The 17,409-nt window shown below is 45.8% G+C and overlaps 1 protein-coding gene across 2 annotated transcripts in view; it reads right to left on the minus strand.

Moving 5' to 3' along the window:
• The window catches only part of CRTC3 (CREB regulated transcription coactivator 3), a 309,654-nt gene that overhangs the window by 95,823 nt on the left and 196,422 nt on the right, over positions 1-17,409 (minus strand). The window contains exon 5 of one of the 2 annotated variants that reach the window (XM_082253379.1): positions 17,005-17,067. The exons of the other annotated variant lie outside the window; for it this stretch is intronic. Within the exon in view, the coding sequence (XP_082109505.1) occupies positions 17,005-17,067 (63 nt within the window). The remainder of the gene's footprint in view (positions 1-17,004; positions 17,068-17,409) is intronic. 2 annotated transcript variants of the gene reach the window in all.

Raw genomic sequence — 17,409 nt, forward strand, 5'->3', positions numbered from 1 at the left:
GAGGACCCTAATGGGGACCCGGATGTAAGGGGTGGAGGACCCTAATGGGGACCCGGATGTAAGGGGTGGAGGACCCTAATGGGGACCCGGATGTAAGGGGTGGAGGACCCCGATGGGGACCCAGATGTAAGGGGTGGGGGACCCTAATGGGGACCCAGATGTAAGGGGTGGAGGACCCCGATGGGGCCCCCGATGTAAGGGGTGGGGGACCCCGATGTAAGGAGGCATTTGATGAGAACTATGTTGTAAGGGGGGACTCTGGTGGGCTCAGGTTTATTTAACATTTTTTTGCTTTGTTTTACTGAAGTTTTTTCGGTTGTTCGAAGGCTTCATTAACACGGGTGTACTGAAAGTGATTGTAAAATATCCATATATTTTTTTTTTACAACCAACATGCCATACGTACCTGCTCTGTGCTATGGTTTTGCACAAAGCAGCCCTAATCCTCCTGTTCTTGGTCCACTCCCGAGTGCCTCAATATCAAGCTGCTTGCTGTGGGCAATTGTGCATGCTTGCGGCTCAACCTCACCCCCCCCCCCCCTCACTGGCTGTAATTGACAGCAGTAGGAGAGTATGACTGTTCCTTCAGTGTCTGAGCCAATGAGGAGGGGAAAGCCGAAAAAGTCCCTGCTCTTGTGCACATAGCTGGATCGAGATCGGGCTCAGGTAAGTTTAAGGGGGGGTTGTGGGCAGTTGCATGCAGAAGGTTTTACCAACTTATTGCAGAGAATGCATGAAGGTAAAAAACCTTCAGGCTTCAGAACCACTTTAAGTGCCCACACATGAGGGGCAGGTTTTGCCTGTTCTGAATACACAGGTGTTCTCTGCATCTGCGTGCAGTCACATGTATGTCAGTTGGGACACAGCAGATGCTCTCAATCTGACAGCCATGTGAGTGCATATTCCCAAACGCAGACAGCGCAAGTCAAGGGACACACACCTGCACCCACAGGGTCCATCTCAATTGACATGAATGTAACTGCCTGCATGCAGATGCACAGAACACCTGTGCATGCAAAACAAAGCCCTCACGTGGGAGTACGCTTAAGTATGCCGGTGAGAACAAGGCCTAAATCCTATGGTGGTTACGGGGGAAAAAAAAAAAAAAGATTTTTTCCGACCCGCAAATGTTTGTAAATGTAACAATGTGGCCCTCGTACTGGTCCAAGCAATGGACCTCTAAAACTGATTTAAACATTATTGTCCCTCTGCAGCAAATCAGAAGTATTTCAGATTAGAGATGGGCCAAAACATATTGGCAGAAAATGGTGTTTTCTGTATTTTGCCAATAAGAGAAAAAAGTGCCGATAATGGCGCCAAAATTTTGCCGCGATTTTACTGTGCTTTTGGTGGGCTTTTTCAAAGGTCACACGACTCAAAAACCGCATCAAAAATGTAACATGGGTGTGTTACTGATGTGTTCTTGCTTCGTTTTAAATGCATTTCAATGGGGAGGCGTGTTTTTTTTTTTTTTTTCTTTTTGTTTTTTAATGACCAAAAATGCAGCAAGCTAAATTTTTAACACTACAGCGGAAGCACAAAGTACCACTGTGAAGACATGCATAGAATTTAAAAAAGGGATGCTTTGTCTTGAGCTTTTCTTGCGCTAAATGTGCCAATAATGGCCGAAAAGTTCATATTCATTTAATATTATATATATATATATATATATATATATATATATATATATATATATATATATATATATATATATATATATATATATATATATAATAAAAAGTAGTCCTTTTCGGTTTTCGCCCAAAGTGCATCCTGAATTTTCAGATTCGGCACCAACATTTCCATTCCGTGCACCTCTTTTTCAGATTGTTGATAACATATCTGAATACTAGCATCTCAGTTAGTTAGCTATTCTTGAATAGACAAAGCTTAATAGGCAAATCAAATTATTTTGCGAGTATGTAAGAGAAGATTTATACTTTCCTTTAATCCATATAAGCCCTGTGATCACACAAAGCACTGAGAGGATTTTAAATAGTAACTAGATTACCAATGTTTTGGTGAAATTTTTTTGCCAAATGTAAAGCCCCAACAGTTACACTTTTGAAAATTGAGGAGATTTTAGTGCACAAAGTAGTCATTCTTTAGTGTGCGTGTAGTGTGCATTTGTCTTTGCATATAAGGAGGATGTAAAATGACAACAAATATGCCAAAAAAGAGAGTGATCACAAACTGGAACATAGGCTCTGATGCACAAACACATAACGTAATTTTACTGAAAAAGAATCAAATGCCTAAAGATGGTCATACTCCAGTAGAATTATTTTACATAGTTAGTCAGGTTGAAAAAAGACAAGTCCATCTGGCTCAACCAATAAAAAAACAAACAGTAAAGAAAACCCAACCAATCACATATACACAATCCTATACAGTTGATCCTATACAGTAGATCCTATACAGTTGATCCATAGGAAGGCGAAAAAACCCCAGCAAAGCATGGTCCAATTTGCTACAGCAGGGGAAAAAAAATCCTTCCTGATCCCCCGAGAGGCAATGAGATATTCCCTGCATCAACTTTACCTATAAATTTTAGTACTCATTTTTATTATGTACACCTAGGAAAAAAATCCAGGCTTTTCAAAGCAATCTAGTGAGCTAGCCAGAACCACCTCTGGAGGGAGTCTATTCCACATGTTCACAGCTCTTACAGTGAAGAAACCTTTCCGTATTTAGGGACAAAATCTGTTTTCCTCTAGATGTAAAGAGTGCCCCTGGTCCTCTGTGTTGACCTTATAGTGAATTACTCAACACCAAGTTCACTATATGGACCGACCCCTTATGTATTTATACATGTTGATCATATCCCCCCTTAATCTCCTCTTCTCAAGAGAGAATAAAATGCAGTTCCTCTAATCTTTCCTCATAGCTGAGCTCCTCCATACCTCTCATCAGTTTGGTTGGACTTCTCTGCACTTTCTCCAGTTCCCGGATATCCTTTTTGAGAACTGGTGCCCAAAACTGAACTGCATATTCCAGATGAGGTCTTACTAATGATTTGTACAGGGGCAAAATGATATCTCTCTCTCTGGAGTCCATGCCTCTGTTAATACAAGAAAGGACTTTGCTTGCTTTGGAAACCGTAGCTTGGCATTGCATGTTATTATTAAGCTTATGATCTACCAGAACACCCAGATCCCTCTGCACTATGGATTCCCCCAGTTCTACTCCCCCTAGTATGTATGCTGCATGCATTTTCTTAGCCTCCAAGTGCATAACATTAGTTCTACTTTCCAACAGGTAAAGTGTTACTAAACCCCACAGCAGTAAAATCAGTCTGTATATGCAGTAAAGCATGCTGGTTATACTCACTGTGGAACCGAAGGGGTTTATCCTCTGCATTGTGTAAAAAGACAGTTTGATCCTGTCTTTTCTGATCCTCCCCTTCTTTCACTGTCCCAAATCCATCTCCTGATAGCACAGAGCTAGGGGACGAGCTGCACATGCTCAGTTTGGTGTGTATTGCTAGAAGGGTTTTTTTTTTTTACTTGGGAGAGTGCATGTGATCACACAAAGCACTGTTCAGACAGAGGATCAGGGGTCCTGCATTTTCATTGGACAGTTATGGGAGAATGAAAACTCCTACAGTCTTTAACCAGACACTGATTGAAGTCACAAGACTGATGTATACTGCTGATGAGAAAAGGTATTTAGCAGTTTATATTTACTAAAATAATTGCATTTCCATGTTCTGTGTACTGTGGGAGACCAGATATAGTGAATGCAGGCTCCTGGGTTTAGTAACACCTTAATGGTATGAATTTGACAATAGATTTCATAATGACAAGAAAAATAGGATGGAAAATGTTTTCTCACATTAACAAAACAGATAGCCATTGGGGGGGGGGGGGGGAGATTAGATCTATATAAAGGAAAAAGTTTAAAATGGCTCATTGGCTGTCTGCCTAATCAGAACCATCTCTACAAACACATCCAGTACTTCACTGTGGCTAATAGTGAGGCAGCAGCTGTGAGCACTCTGATACTCTTGATCCAAAACAGAGGCAAGTATATTGGGGGGGGTTGGAGAGACATTTCTGTAATAGCCACCTCAAAAACAGAACAGTGGACCTATGCTGGTCATATATGGATCAAAATACAGCCAGTGTCTGCAGACCTGGCCAAATTCCTTCCAGTCTATGCAAAGGCGACCTATCGAATGACTGCTCATGAACCCGCTTGTTGGAAAAACTTTGCTTCCATCAGCGCATGAAGCCACTTGTCTGCAGCGCTCATCAGTGTCCGACGGCAGGGGAGTCCCCACTGTCACAATACGACACCGCAGGGAGGATTTCTGCATCCACCCCAACAATATGCATTCATAAATAAGTGTTTCACAGTATATGCTATCAGCTCTTCCCTACAAGACTTACTTAACTTTTGTTGAGAAAAAAACATTCCCCTCTGGGTGATCTATGTACATTGCAAGGATTATAATAAACTTTGTTGCAGATTCCTACCTTTTGGTATTCTGAAGAAATTCCTCTGTGTCCATGTCGACCGTTAATCTAATGGGAGTGGTTACATAATTATCAATCAGCTGCTGCACCTGCAGGGCTCTAATGAGGAAAACTGCAGCATCTGCATCCCTTTAGATGTGATTTCCCACTGGGAGTATCTCACCAAAAATGAAATTTTTGTTGCAGGGGATGCCTGAAATCTGACTTGTATCTCAGTGCAGACTTCTGGGAAAAGCAATGAACCACTCACACAAGCAGGAAATTATGTTTCTGGGGGGCATTCTGTGTACAGAACACCTCCAGGTAGCCATACTGCATAGCATTTACAGTAAATTACAGTGCTGCAGATTGAAAAAGGGGATTTTTGACTTACCGTAAAATCAATTTCTCCGATGTTCATTGACAAACACCACTCCTGATCTTCTTACCCATTGGGTTATACTGCCCCCTACAGGAGTAGGACACTAGGCAGAAAAAAGTCTGGCTATGCCCATGGGAAGTCCCAAGGGGTATACTACCTCTTTATAGGCACTCAGTTTAGTTACAAGCAGTCAGGAAAATACAACTACACAGAGGAGTGGGTGCTGTGTCGATCAATGAACATCAGAAAAATGGATTTTACGGTAAATTTTCTCTTTCGTTCATTGACGGACACAGCTCCTGATCGTCTTACCCTTGGGATGTCCCAAAGCAGTGTTAAACATGAGGGGTGGGAACGGCGAAAAATAAATTCCCAAGGCTAACTATAGGCAACCAGGTAAACAGGAGCTCAACCAAAACTGGAGCTCACCTGAAAAAAATAAATAATGCACCCTCAAGAGGACCAGATCCTCTAAACAGCAGCCTGCAAAAACCTTTCAGCCAAAGGAAGCATCTGCAGATGCCAAAACATCCACTTTATAGAACTTTGTGCACCAGGAGACCGCCTTGCAAACCTGTGTCACTGATGACTAATGACGGAAAGCCCAGGAGGCGTTGAGCAGGCCAGCAGAATGCGCCTTGACAGGGAAAGCAGGAACCTGACCCTGGATGGAATAGACCTGAACCACCATCTGTCTGATCCATCTGGAAATGGTCACAGAGGAAACGGACAACCCTTTCCGAGGGCCATCCGTGAGCACAAATAGAGAGTCTGACTTCCTAAAAGACTAACTGCCAGGTACACCCTAATAGCCCGATCCACATACAAGGCATGCTAAGCAATTTCCTTTGGATGTGTTGGCCTGGGACACAGGGAAGGCAACACAATGTCTTCATTCAAATGAAAATCAGAGACAACCTGAGGAAGGAACGACCGACAGGGGCGACAAAACCACCTAATCACTGTGAACCACCAATAAGGTGGACAGGATAACGCTGCCATTTCCGACACCCTGCGCGCAAAAAGCCACCAAAAAGGCCACATTCTGGGACAGCGTAAGCACGGGAATCTCCCGAAGATTCTTAAAAAGAAACTTCTGGAGAACAGAGCACCAAATCGAGATCCCAAGACGGCAACAGAGACTGCACTGGAGGTGTCAAATGCCTAATTCCCTGAAGAAAAGTATGCACCAGGAAGAATGTGGCAAAGGGCCATTGAAATAGGACCACTAAGGCCAACACCTGACCCTTGATGGTACTCAAGGCCTATTTCTGCACAGCCCCCCTGTTGAAGGCAGGTCAAGATCCAAGCCATCGAACAAGAGACTTACACCACGCAATGTACGTCTTCCATGTACAATGATAGATCTTCCTAGAAGTAGATTTCCTAGCTTTTAACAGCGTTGGAAAAAAAAAAAAAGACTCCGACAAACCTCTATCCATCAGCACCTGGTGTAAAGCGACTGTAAAGCAGGATGGATGATTGGTCCTTGGGACAGCAGATCCTCCCTGAGAAGGAGCTTCCAAGGAACGTCGGCCACCAGCCGCACCAGATCAGCGTACCAAGCCCGACAAGGCCAGCCTGGGGCCACCGAGATGAACGGAACCACTTCTGCCTTGATCCTGCGTATATGTCTTGGCAGAAGCTTGAGAGGAGGGAAGGCGTAAATTCAGATGATACTGAACCTCAGGGCCACCAGCGGATCTGTGGCATCCGCCAGAGGATCCAGTGACCGAGCCACAAACCTCTGCACCTTTCTGTTGAGTTGGGAAGCCAACATATCCACCTCGGGGATGCCCCACCGTAGACACAACTGATGAAACCCCTTCGGAAGAAGGGACCACTCCCTTGGTCCAACGCCTGCCAGTTTTCCACCCTCGGAAATGTGTACAGCGGAGGGGGCTGGAACAAACCGTTCTGCCTACCTTAGAATGCCGGCTACCTCCAGAGCCCCCAGGACAGTTCTTGTGCCCCCTGGTGACTGACATAAGCCACAGCAGTGGCATTGTCCGATTAAATATGCACTGGACATCCCTGTAGACAATTCGTCCAATGTGAATCTGAACGCTCTGAGTTCCAAGACATTGGAACTCAGTAGTCTGGACTCTTCCAGTGTCCAGATCTGTTGAGCAGAATAGTTGCAGAGGACTCCTCCCCAACCGGACAGGCTGGCATCAGTGGTGACCACTGTCCAATACAAGGGGAGGAAGCAGAGACTGCAGATTCTTGTCCCATTTGGCCAGAATCTCCCTTCCAGGGACCTTATATGGAACTGTGCCAACGGAACTGCCTCAAAAGGTAGACACCATCAGGCTCAACACCCGCATGCAAGTCAGGAGGAATGACTATCTGCTGGAAAAAAAGGAGACAATATTGCAGCCTTTAGTTTCTGGAGTTTGTCCAGAGGAGGGAGCACTCTGGCTAAGGCTGAGTCCAGATTCAGACCCAGATAGTGCAATCTTGCGGACAGAACCAGAGCAGACTTCTGAAAGTTCAGAATTCAGCCAAACTCCCTCAAGCTCGTATGGTGATTTTCAGGTTTTCAACCAGAGCAGTAGGAGACTCTACTCACAGAGGCAGGACGTCCAAGTAGCCCAGTACCGCGATCCTCCGGTGGCATAACAATGCTGGCACTGGGACCAACACTTTTCTGAAGACCCGAGGACCAGAGGCGAGACCAAAAGGTAACTCCACAAACTGATAATGCTCCTCTGCCACGGCAAAGCAGAGGACACGTATTGGAATGTGGAGGTAAGAGTCCTTGATGTCGATGGAGGCAAGAAAATCCCCCTGATGCAGGGAAGCCACCACCATGCGAATGGACTCCATTCTAAACTTCTGCACCTGCACAAAGCAGTTCAGCGCTTTGAGGTCCAGAATTGGACGCACTTTGTCTTCCTTCCTGGGGACTGTAAAGGTTTGGTTAAAACCCCAAAAACGTTCCGAAGTTGGAACCAGGACCATCACCGGTAAAGTAAAAGGTCTTGCACAGCCCCAAAAAAAGCCTGTAAGCTGACCGGGGATAGTCGCACGTCGGAAGGAAGAACCTTACCGGAGGGTAAGAATGAAACTCAATCTTGTTTTAGTACCAGGGGAGTCCACATGTCCAGGAACCAGGGAAGACATCCCCCCAACCCTAAAAACGGGCGAGGGCGCACCTTCCTGCTGAAGGGGACTTGTCCGCGGGTCTGGAGAAGCCTTCTCTCCCTCCAGGTCAAAAGTAAAAGCTTAGCCCACTCGGTCAGAGTCAGCGACACCAGGACAATGGTGAAAATCGGCCTAAGTGCCAAACCAGCCAGTGTGTACAAATTGCGGGCCACAGTCTCCGCTTTCCTGTCAGCCGGGTCCTTAAAGGCCAGGGATTCTTCAACAGGAATCATGGTTGCCTTGTTTAACCTGGAAACTGGAGGGTCCACCACCAGTGGAACAGTCCGGAGACTCCTCACAGGGGTATGGCCTATCAACTCCCTTAGGGACCCCAAGGGGACGCATTGGTCGTCTCTTCAGTGACAATTCCGTCAAAATTTGCTGCTCTGGATGGCTTGCGAGTGCCAAAGGGAACCTGCACCTCCGTCGCAGCCGCATCTGCAAGTCTCAAGCACAGATAACAATCCATACGTCCACCAGCGCCTTTCCATGCACGGTTGCAGAAGCGGAGGAATCATCCTCACTATCTGAGGATTCAGGGCGCATGGTCAGAGACCCAGCATGGTGACCTTCATCTGCGACAGCCAAGGCCGTGGCATTGTCTGACTGAATGCTTACCGGGCACCCCTGCAGACGATCCATCCATTGGTTCAAGCAAAGCCTGAACGCCCGAATTTTCAGCATATTGATCAGCAGGCTGGACTCCTTCAGAGTCCAAACCCTGTGAGCACAATCCGTGCCCAAGACACCTCCCCACCTGGACAGGCTGGCATCGGTGGGGACCACTGCACTGTACAGGGGGAGAATGATTTTCACTGTCGAAGTGCCAGAGAGTGGAGCCACCATATCAGGGACCCTCTCATACCCCAGCTCAACGGGATTAGATTGTCTAGAGACACTGGATTCTTGTTCCATTTGGCAATCTCCAGAGATCTGGTATGAAACTGAGCAAACTAAACTGCCTAAAAAGGTGGAGACCATTAGGCCCAGCACTTGCAGGCAAGTCCTGAGAGATGACCACAGATCGAACAACAGGAGCCGAATCGCATCCTGCAACACCCTGGCTGAGGCCGAGTCCAGGGTTAGGCCCAAGTAGTTTGGTGGACGGTACCAGAGTAGATTTTTGGAAATTCAGTTTCCACCAGAACTCTTGCAAAGTTTGCACCAAAGTGTCCAGATGTCTTTTAAGGCATTTGGAGACTCTGCTTGCAGGAGGTCATCCAGGTACCCAAGTCCTGCAATCCCCTTCTGCAGTAGCAGAGCTAACCCCGGGGCCAAAACTTTTGTAAACACCTGAGGAGCTGAGGCAAGACCAAAGAGTAACACCACAAATTGGTAGTGCTCCTCGCCCACAGCAAAACGAAGGAAACGCTGATGCCTGACATCTATTGGGATATGAAGGTAAGCGTCCTTAATGTCGATAGAGGGTAGAAAATCCCCTGGATGAAGGGATGCCACTACCGTGTGAATGATGGGCTCACACAAAGAAGTTCAAGGCCTTGAGGTCCAACATTGGACGGACCATGCCTTCCTTCCTGGGAAAAGTAAATATGTTTGAATAAAACCCCTGAAAGAATTCCCATTCTGGAACCAGTACAATGACCCCTTATGAGAGCAGATCCTGTACCGCCCCAAGAAGACCTCGTAGGCGATCTGGGGGACCAGCGTAAGTTGGAAGGGAAAAACCTTGCCGGAGGCAAGGACCGAAACTCGATCTTGCACCCGGACCAAATCAACTCGTGGGCTTACCAAAACCAGGCCTCTAGGGTTACGGGCGTATTTTCATCTCTGGTCCTTAGATCCCGAGTGACGAAAGGACCGCTTATGGGCCGAGAAGAAAGGGCCACGAGACTCTGCTCCTGGTAGTCTGCAGAAGCAGAGTACTCTTACCTCCTGTAAGACCGTTAATGATCTCCACCATGGAAGCTTGGAACAGTCGGTCTCCCACAAAGGGGAGATCACTCAGTACCTTCTTAGAAGCATGGTCGCAGACCAGTATTTCAGCCATATCATACGGCAAAAAGTCACCGCTGTCACGAATATACTGCAACCCCTGGACCAACTGGTCCACCAGTTCAGGAGGAGGCTGTCCCCCTTCCAAATCCTGGCACAAAAGCTTAGCTCATTCTGTTAAGGTCTAGGAAACCAAAATTATGGCGAAAAAACCGACACCAGAATGCAACTGCCCATGGTAAAAAGGTATCGGACCAGAGATTCAGCTCTCTTGTCAAAAAGGGTCCTTAAAAGGACAGAGAGTCCTCCACCGGGAGAAGGGTGGCTTTATTCAACCTGGAAACTTGATAGATGGTACTGTCAGTTCCTTTAACAGGGACTCTTCAAAGGGATACCTTCTAGCGAAACGCTTAGGTACCCAGACAGTGCGTTTAGGGGAACCCCACTGACTCGTGACAATGCTGACGAAAAAGGCGGGGGAATACCTTAGCCGCCTTTGAGTCACTGCGGATACCAAATTGCACATGCGCAGCCGACAAAGCTGTAACTGTGTTCTCCAATTTTTAAGTTTCCCTCACTGATACAATCAGTACATTCACTAGCGCCTTTTCCTGCGCAGCTGTATTGGAAGAGGATTCATTCTCACTATCAGAGCACTCCGGGTGCATGGACGCAGACCCAGTAGGGCGAGTTGCGTCTGCGGAGGCAAAAAATCAACCTCAGAATCTGAGGAGACAGAGGATGCAGGTGAAGGCGGAGGACCTATTTTGGAGGGCCATATCTACATTTAACACTAGTGACTGCAGGACCACCGTCACAGCAGACAAAGTGGACTGGGACCCAGAGGGTGATAGCAATGGGAAACTACAAGAAAATGGCCACCGGACTACACAAACATGGCCGTCGATAGATAGAGCAGCCATCCACTGCAAAATGGCGGCTTTACCCGGCGCCCGAGCAGCTCCCAGGACCACCAGGTACATTTGGAAACCAAAGGTGGTCCACACCGAAAAACCACCAGAAGGAAGGTGGGACTCTACTCACCACACCTTGGGACCGGCCAGACACCGCTCAAGGCAGACCACCGCACTATCTTGGAATGGGGGTGCTACGGTCCAGAGGCACGCTGCGACTCAAGTCGAGACCAGGGCTTTGTGTCCTCGCGAGGCATTCACTCGTCGGCCAGCCCATGTCAAGTGGGGTGGAGCTAAGGTCGGGTTGTGCTCGCTGGCCAGACTGGGGAGACCGTAAGGATCTAGAATATTCAGTCCGTCACCCAGTCCTGCAGTTGGTTGTAGTTCTTACAGGAAAATAATTCATTTTGTGTCTCACAGGAACAGAAATAATAAAAGAAGCAAAGAAATTCCATTTAAAAAAGAAAAAATGCTAGGACCAGAGTTCCCAGCAAGGAACTAGGTCCTTACTCTTGACTAGGCAGAAAAAAAACTGAAGGCCTATAGCAGGAAGTAGGAGTATACCCCGTGGGACTGCCCTATAAGTGTAATCAAAGTTTTTTCCGCCTAGCGTCCTACTCCTGTAGGGGGCAGCATAAACCCAACGGTCAAGAAGATATGGAGCTGTGTTGGTCAATGAACGAAAGAGAAAGGTAATTTTTAAATAACATTCAATTAAATATGACTTGTGTTGCAATTGTATTATGCTACATGTTTTTATATTTGGGTGTTAATTCATTTCATTGGCCACATAATAATATATTCTATACAAAATAATAAAGGGTCCTGGGAGCTACAATGAATAGTTAAATTAACTATATAAAACTGCAGCCACCAATCACCATCTCATATAGAAATGCTGTGCAAATACCAAACTACAATTACACAGCGCTTCAACCAAAACAGGGATTTGTTATATTGGAAAACCCACAAAGGGAGAAGGATTGAGTATTTTTGATTAAAGAAGCCAGGTGACTGGGATATTTTTCACAATTATTAGGCCACTTTCACACGGGCGATCCGATCTGCCTGCCAGTTTTTCCGGTGGACCTGATAGGATGCTCCATGCTCCTCCATCCGTCTGGAGGATCGGTTGGGATCGGATGAGAATGGACAGGCGGTCCATTCTCATCCGATCTCCCCATAGAGGACAGAAGGGATCTGACAGCTCCGTGTCTGCACACAGAGCGGAGACGGAGCTGTCATCGACCTGCTCAGCGGGGATCGGCGGATCGATCCCCCGCTAAGCAGAACGGTCTCTTTCGGGCGATGCGCCCGTGTGAAAGGGGCCTAACACTACACTGTTGTGGACTATTTTTATACATTTTTTTTTATTCTAATTTTATTTTCATTTTAATTGATCACCGCATGTATTTTTTTAGCACCCGTTAAGCATGATGTTTTTATGATTTATAACAATTGGGATTGCAGTCAACCTTTACGCAAAGGTCTAATTTTAATTAGACTTATTTTTCATGACTCCTGACCTCATTGCGCATGCAATGGAGTTTTTTGCGGCTTCTAAATGCAAAGACACATAGGGGCAGATTGCTAAAACTGGTGCACAGAGAATCTGGTGCCGATGTGAATAGTAACCAATCAACTTTTATTATCAAATCTTAAAGTGTTACTAAACCCAGGAGCCTGCATTCGCTATATCTGGTCTCACACAGTACACAGAACATGGAAATGCATGTATATAAACTGCTAAATACCTTTTCTCATCAGCAGTTAGAGCAGTCTTGTGACTTCTATCAGTGCCTGGTTAAAGCTTGTAGCAATAATCACTGTCTTCTCCCAACGGAGACGGCTCCCTCCGAAATTTGCACTGTCTATGGCCTGCCTAAGGCTTCTGTCTCAGAAGATTTGAAGTGAGATTTGCTGTCACTACTGTGCTGCTCCTTGTTCTCCTTGCTGAAGGCTCAGATATGGGGAAACAAAACCATACCTCTGCCAAGATGGCCACCTGCACAGAGACAGCCCAAAACAAAGCATGGTAAGTCAGTAATGGGGAAATGTTCTGATGCAGGGAGACCACAGGAAAAGGGGTCCTTTATCTGCCTTTTTTGGGGCACAACCGAACATAATTCTTATTTCTAAGGGCAAGAGGCATGGTTTTAAAGTTGTCACATCTACTTGCTCCACTGTTAACACATACACTAGATTGTCAAAATTATTGGGACGCCTGCCTTTACACGCACTTTAATGGCACCCCATTCTTAGTCTGTAGGGTTCGATATTGAGTTGGCCAACCCTTTGCAGCTATAAAAGCTTCAACTCTTCTGGGAAGGCTGTCCACAAGGTTTAGGAGTGTGTCTATGGGAATATCTGACCATTCTTCCAAAAGCACATTTGTGAGGTCAGGCACTGATGTGGATGAGGAGGCCTGGCTCGCAGTCTCCACTCCAATTCATCCCAAAGGTGTTATATCAGGTTGATGTCAGGACTCTGTGCAGGCCAGTCATGTTCCTGCACCCCAAACTCACTCATCCATGTCTTTATGGACCTTGCTTTGTGCACTGGTGCTCCGATATGTTGGAACAGAAAGGAACCATCCCCAAACTGTTCCCACAAAGTTGGGAGCATGAAATTGTCCAAAATGTCTTGGTATGCTGAAACCTTAACAGATCCCTTCACTGGAACTAAATGGCCAAGCCCAACCCCTGAAAAACAACCCCACACCATAATCCCCCTTCCACCAAATGATTTGGACCAGTGCACAAAGCAAGGTCCATAAAGACATGGATGAGTTAGATTTGGGGTGGAGGAACTGGACTGACCTGCATCTCAACCTGATAGAACACCTTTGGGATGAATTAGAGAGGAGACTGAGCCAGGCTTTCTCGTCAAACATCAGTGCCGGTCCTCATAAATGCACTTCTGAAAGAATGATCAAACATTCCCATAGACACACTCCGTGTGGATAGCCTTCCCAGAAGAGTTGAAGCTGTTCTAGCTGCAATGGGTGGGCAAACTCAATACTGAACCCTACGGACTAAGACTGGGATGCCATTAAAGAGCAAGCGATTGTAAAGTCCCGTTTATTTTCCTAGAAATTAACAAACATGTTATACTTACCTGCTCTGTTGCAGTGGATTTCCACATAGCAGCCCAGATCCTCCTCTTTTTGGGTTCCTCTTTTGCTCTCCTGGCCCCTTCCTCCTGTTCAGTGCCCCCACAGCAAGTAGCTTGCTATGGGGGCACCCAAGCCTAGTCACAGCTCCCTGTGTCCATTCAGACACTGAGCCCTGTCCCAGCCCCCTCTCTCTCCTGACTGGTTAGCGGACTTTGATGGACAGCAGCGGCAAACAATGGCTGTGTCTCAGCCAATCAGGAAGGAGAATCTTGAGCGGCCGAGACAATCATGGACATCATTGGACCTCACGTAAGTATTAGGGGGGCTGCTGCACACAGATGGTTTTTTATCTTGATGCATAGAATGCATTAAGATAAAAAAAAATTGTGACTTTACAACTCCTTTCATGTGCATGTAAAGGCAGGTGTCCCAATACTTTTGACAATATAGTTTACAGTATGATGCATACCTGGGACACAAATCCACTATGTCTAGATGAACTTTCACATTATTTTCCCCCATGTTCTCTACAAACTTTCCTGGAATCAATAAGAATTAGTGATTCACTTTTTAAACATGGGTTATTCACCCCTTAAACAGCTGATTTTTTTACTGGAATTTTTTTTTTGCAGCACATTTCCGATTTATGCCGTATATAAAACACTTCTTTAAGAACAAATGTTTTTGATGTTTGGATTGTGTGGATTTCGGGTTTTTATTGTAATGAAAATGTATATCCCTTTTAGTATCAGGTCTCTGAGAGCCGGTTCACACTACCGCAACCAGAAAGTCGCCCCATGAAGGAGCGACTTTTTAGCGTGACTTTGAAGAGACTTGTTTAGAGACTTGTAAGCGACTTGTAAGAGACTTTGAAGAGACTTTTGCACTACTTTGAAGAGACTTAAATGATAGGCGACTTTGTCTGTGGGGAATGCCTGGCTAATCTTTTTCTTCTTCCTGGAAAGTCTGATAACAAGTCGCTTGAAATAAGATAAGGATCCGACTTAGAGGCAACTCCCATTGAAGTCTATGTGCACAAGTCGGATAGAGGTCGCCTTTAACCACTTAAGCCCCGGAGGATTTGGCTGCTAAACGACCAGAGGGCATTTTGCGATTCGGCACTGCGTGACTTTAACGGACAATTGCGCGGTCGTGCGACGCTGTACCGAAACGAATTTGGCGTCCTTTTTTTCCCACAAACAGAGCTTTCTTTTGGTGGTATTTGATCACCTGTGCGATTTTTTGATCACGCGCTATAAACAAAAAAAGAGCGTAAATTTTGCAAAAATAGCAATATTTTTCCCTTTTTTTTATATGAAATTCCCCCAAAAAAAAATGTAAAAATCAAAATTTTTTAATATTTTCGGCCAATTTGTTTTATGCTACCTATGTTTGGTAAAAAAAAATCGCAAAAAGCGTATTTTGATTGGTTTGCGCAAAAGTTATTGCGTTTACTAACAAAGGGAAAGATTTTTGTCATTTTTGTTGTTTTTTTTTTTAACGCGTAATGGCGGCGATCTGCGATTTTTTTTGCGGTACTGCGACATTGCGGCGGACAGATCGGACCCTTGACTGACATTTTTGACACTTTTGGGGTTACCAGTGACATTTCTACAGTAATCAGTGCTATACATATGCACTGTTACTGTAAAAATGCACTGGTAGTGAAGGGGTTAACTTTATTTGAGAGGGAGGGGCTGTGTGTGTCCCTAGGGGCGTGATTCTAACTGTGATTGGCTGTGGCTTCAACTGTATGAGGAGTGATCAATGGATCTACATAGTAGATCCATGTGATCAGCTCTCATACAGAGAGGAGAATGACAGGCAGCTTGTTTACACAAGCTGCCTATCTCCCTCTCCCCCGCCGATCGCAGAGTGGCCGGCGGCGATCGGGTCCGCCGGTCACGCGCGCGGGGGGGTCCGTGACCACGCGGGAGCGGGAGCGCGCCTCCGGCGGCGCGCGCTCGCTCCCTAAACCCTCACAGGCGAGCGACGTAGACCTACGTCACTTTGCCTGTGAGGGGCTGACCGCCCACGTAGATAGTCGTGCGGCGGTCGGCAAGTGGTTAAAGAGGTTGTAAACTCGTTTGAGTTTTTTTTTTTTTTTTTACACCCTGCAAAAGAAAGACATAATGAGCTAGTATGCATCGCATATTAGCTCATTATGCAATACTTACCTCAGAACGAGCCCCCGCCGTGCCGTTCACTCACCTCTATGACGGGCGACATGTCTAGTCGCCCATCTTCCAGGATCGCGGCATCCGGCCATCTGATTGGCCGGAGCCGCGGTGACGTCACTCCCGCGCACGCGCGCTAGAGCCGACAGTCACGGCACGGGGCTCTGAAGGAACGGCACGATCGGCCGTTCCTTCAGAGCGCATGCGCCAGTGACGTCACTGGCGACATGTAAGGTAAATATCTCCTAAACGGTACATGTTTAGGAGATATTTACAGTACCTATAGGTAAGCCTTATCATAGGCTTACCTATAGGTACAAGTTGTAGAGGAGGGTTTACTTCCTCTTTAAGTAGTACGGGAACCTTTTCTAAAGTCGAAGCGACTTCAGTAGTGCATATTAAGACGGCTCTCATTCACTTACATTGAATTTGTGATGACAAGAGACCTGGGGCGTCTTGAGGGCACACAAGTCGTGTCCCAAGTCGGAGTAGTGTGAACCGGCTCTAAATGTTGGAATGACTAAACTGGCAGATCACTTAATCCAATTATACCATATTATCTTTTTTGCTTTGTTATATATAAAAAAAAAAATGAAAAAAGACACACATAACAATTGCAATACACAACACTTTGAAAATGCCTGTACATGCTATTTATTAAATCTGCGTTCTAGGAAGGCATTTTTTAATGTTGCTAGTGTAAATAAGCCCACTATGTCAGAAAACAACACACTGGAAACTGAAAGAACAGCTAAAGGTTTTAGAATTCCAATGTGCTGGTGAGCTTTTAAACTCTGTTTATAAAAGAGGGAGAAAAAAAAAGTTTAAAATGAAAAAAAAAACAGCTGAAAAAGTTCACCTGTTCAGAGCAGACAATAGTCTAAATCCTGGCCGTTTCTCTTCACTCCAGGGAGCCTGCTGCCTTCAGTGACCGAAGTCAAGAAGGGGAAGAAGAAAGAATGTTTGATATCAGTTAAAATCCCAATAAAAAAAAATAATGAACATTATGGTCGCATGTAGTTAGTGCTCTGCCGAAAGAAACAGCACTATATAAAAGAGTTAATGTGCAGAGGATGGAAAATAAGATTTGAAAGAACAGAATGGAACCATAGTAAGTGGTGAAATTCTGCTCATCAGAGAGGATTCTGGGTAAGAACAGCCGTCAGAATGCAAGGCACTGCATCTCCAACGCTGAGAGCCGGAAGAGAGGTAAGCAAGTTTTACATTCAAATTAGTGTCAGCGAAGAAACTGAAGCCTGTAATT

This window comes from Pelophylax lessonae, assembly GCF_965119305.1.
Source record: "Pelophylax lessonae genome assembly, chromosome: 4".
Taxonomy (NCBI): Eukaryota; Metazoa; Chordata; class Amphibia; order Anura; family Ranidae; genus Pelophylax; species Pelophylax lessonae.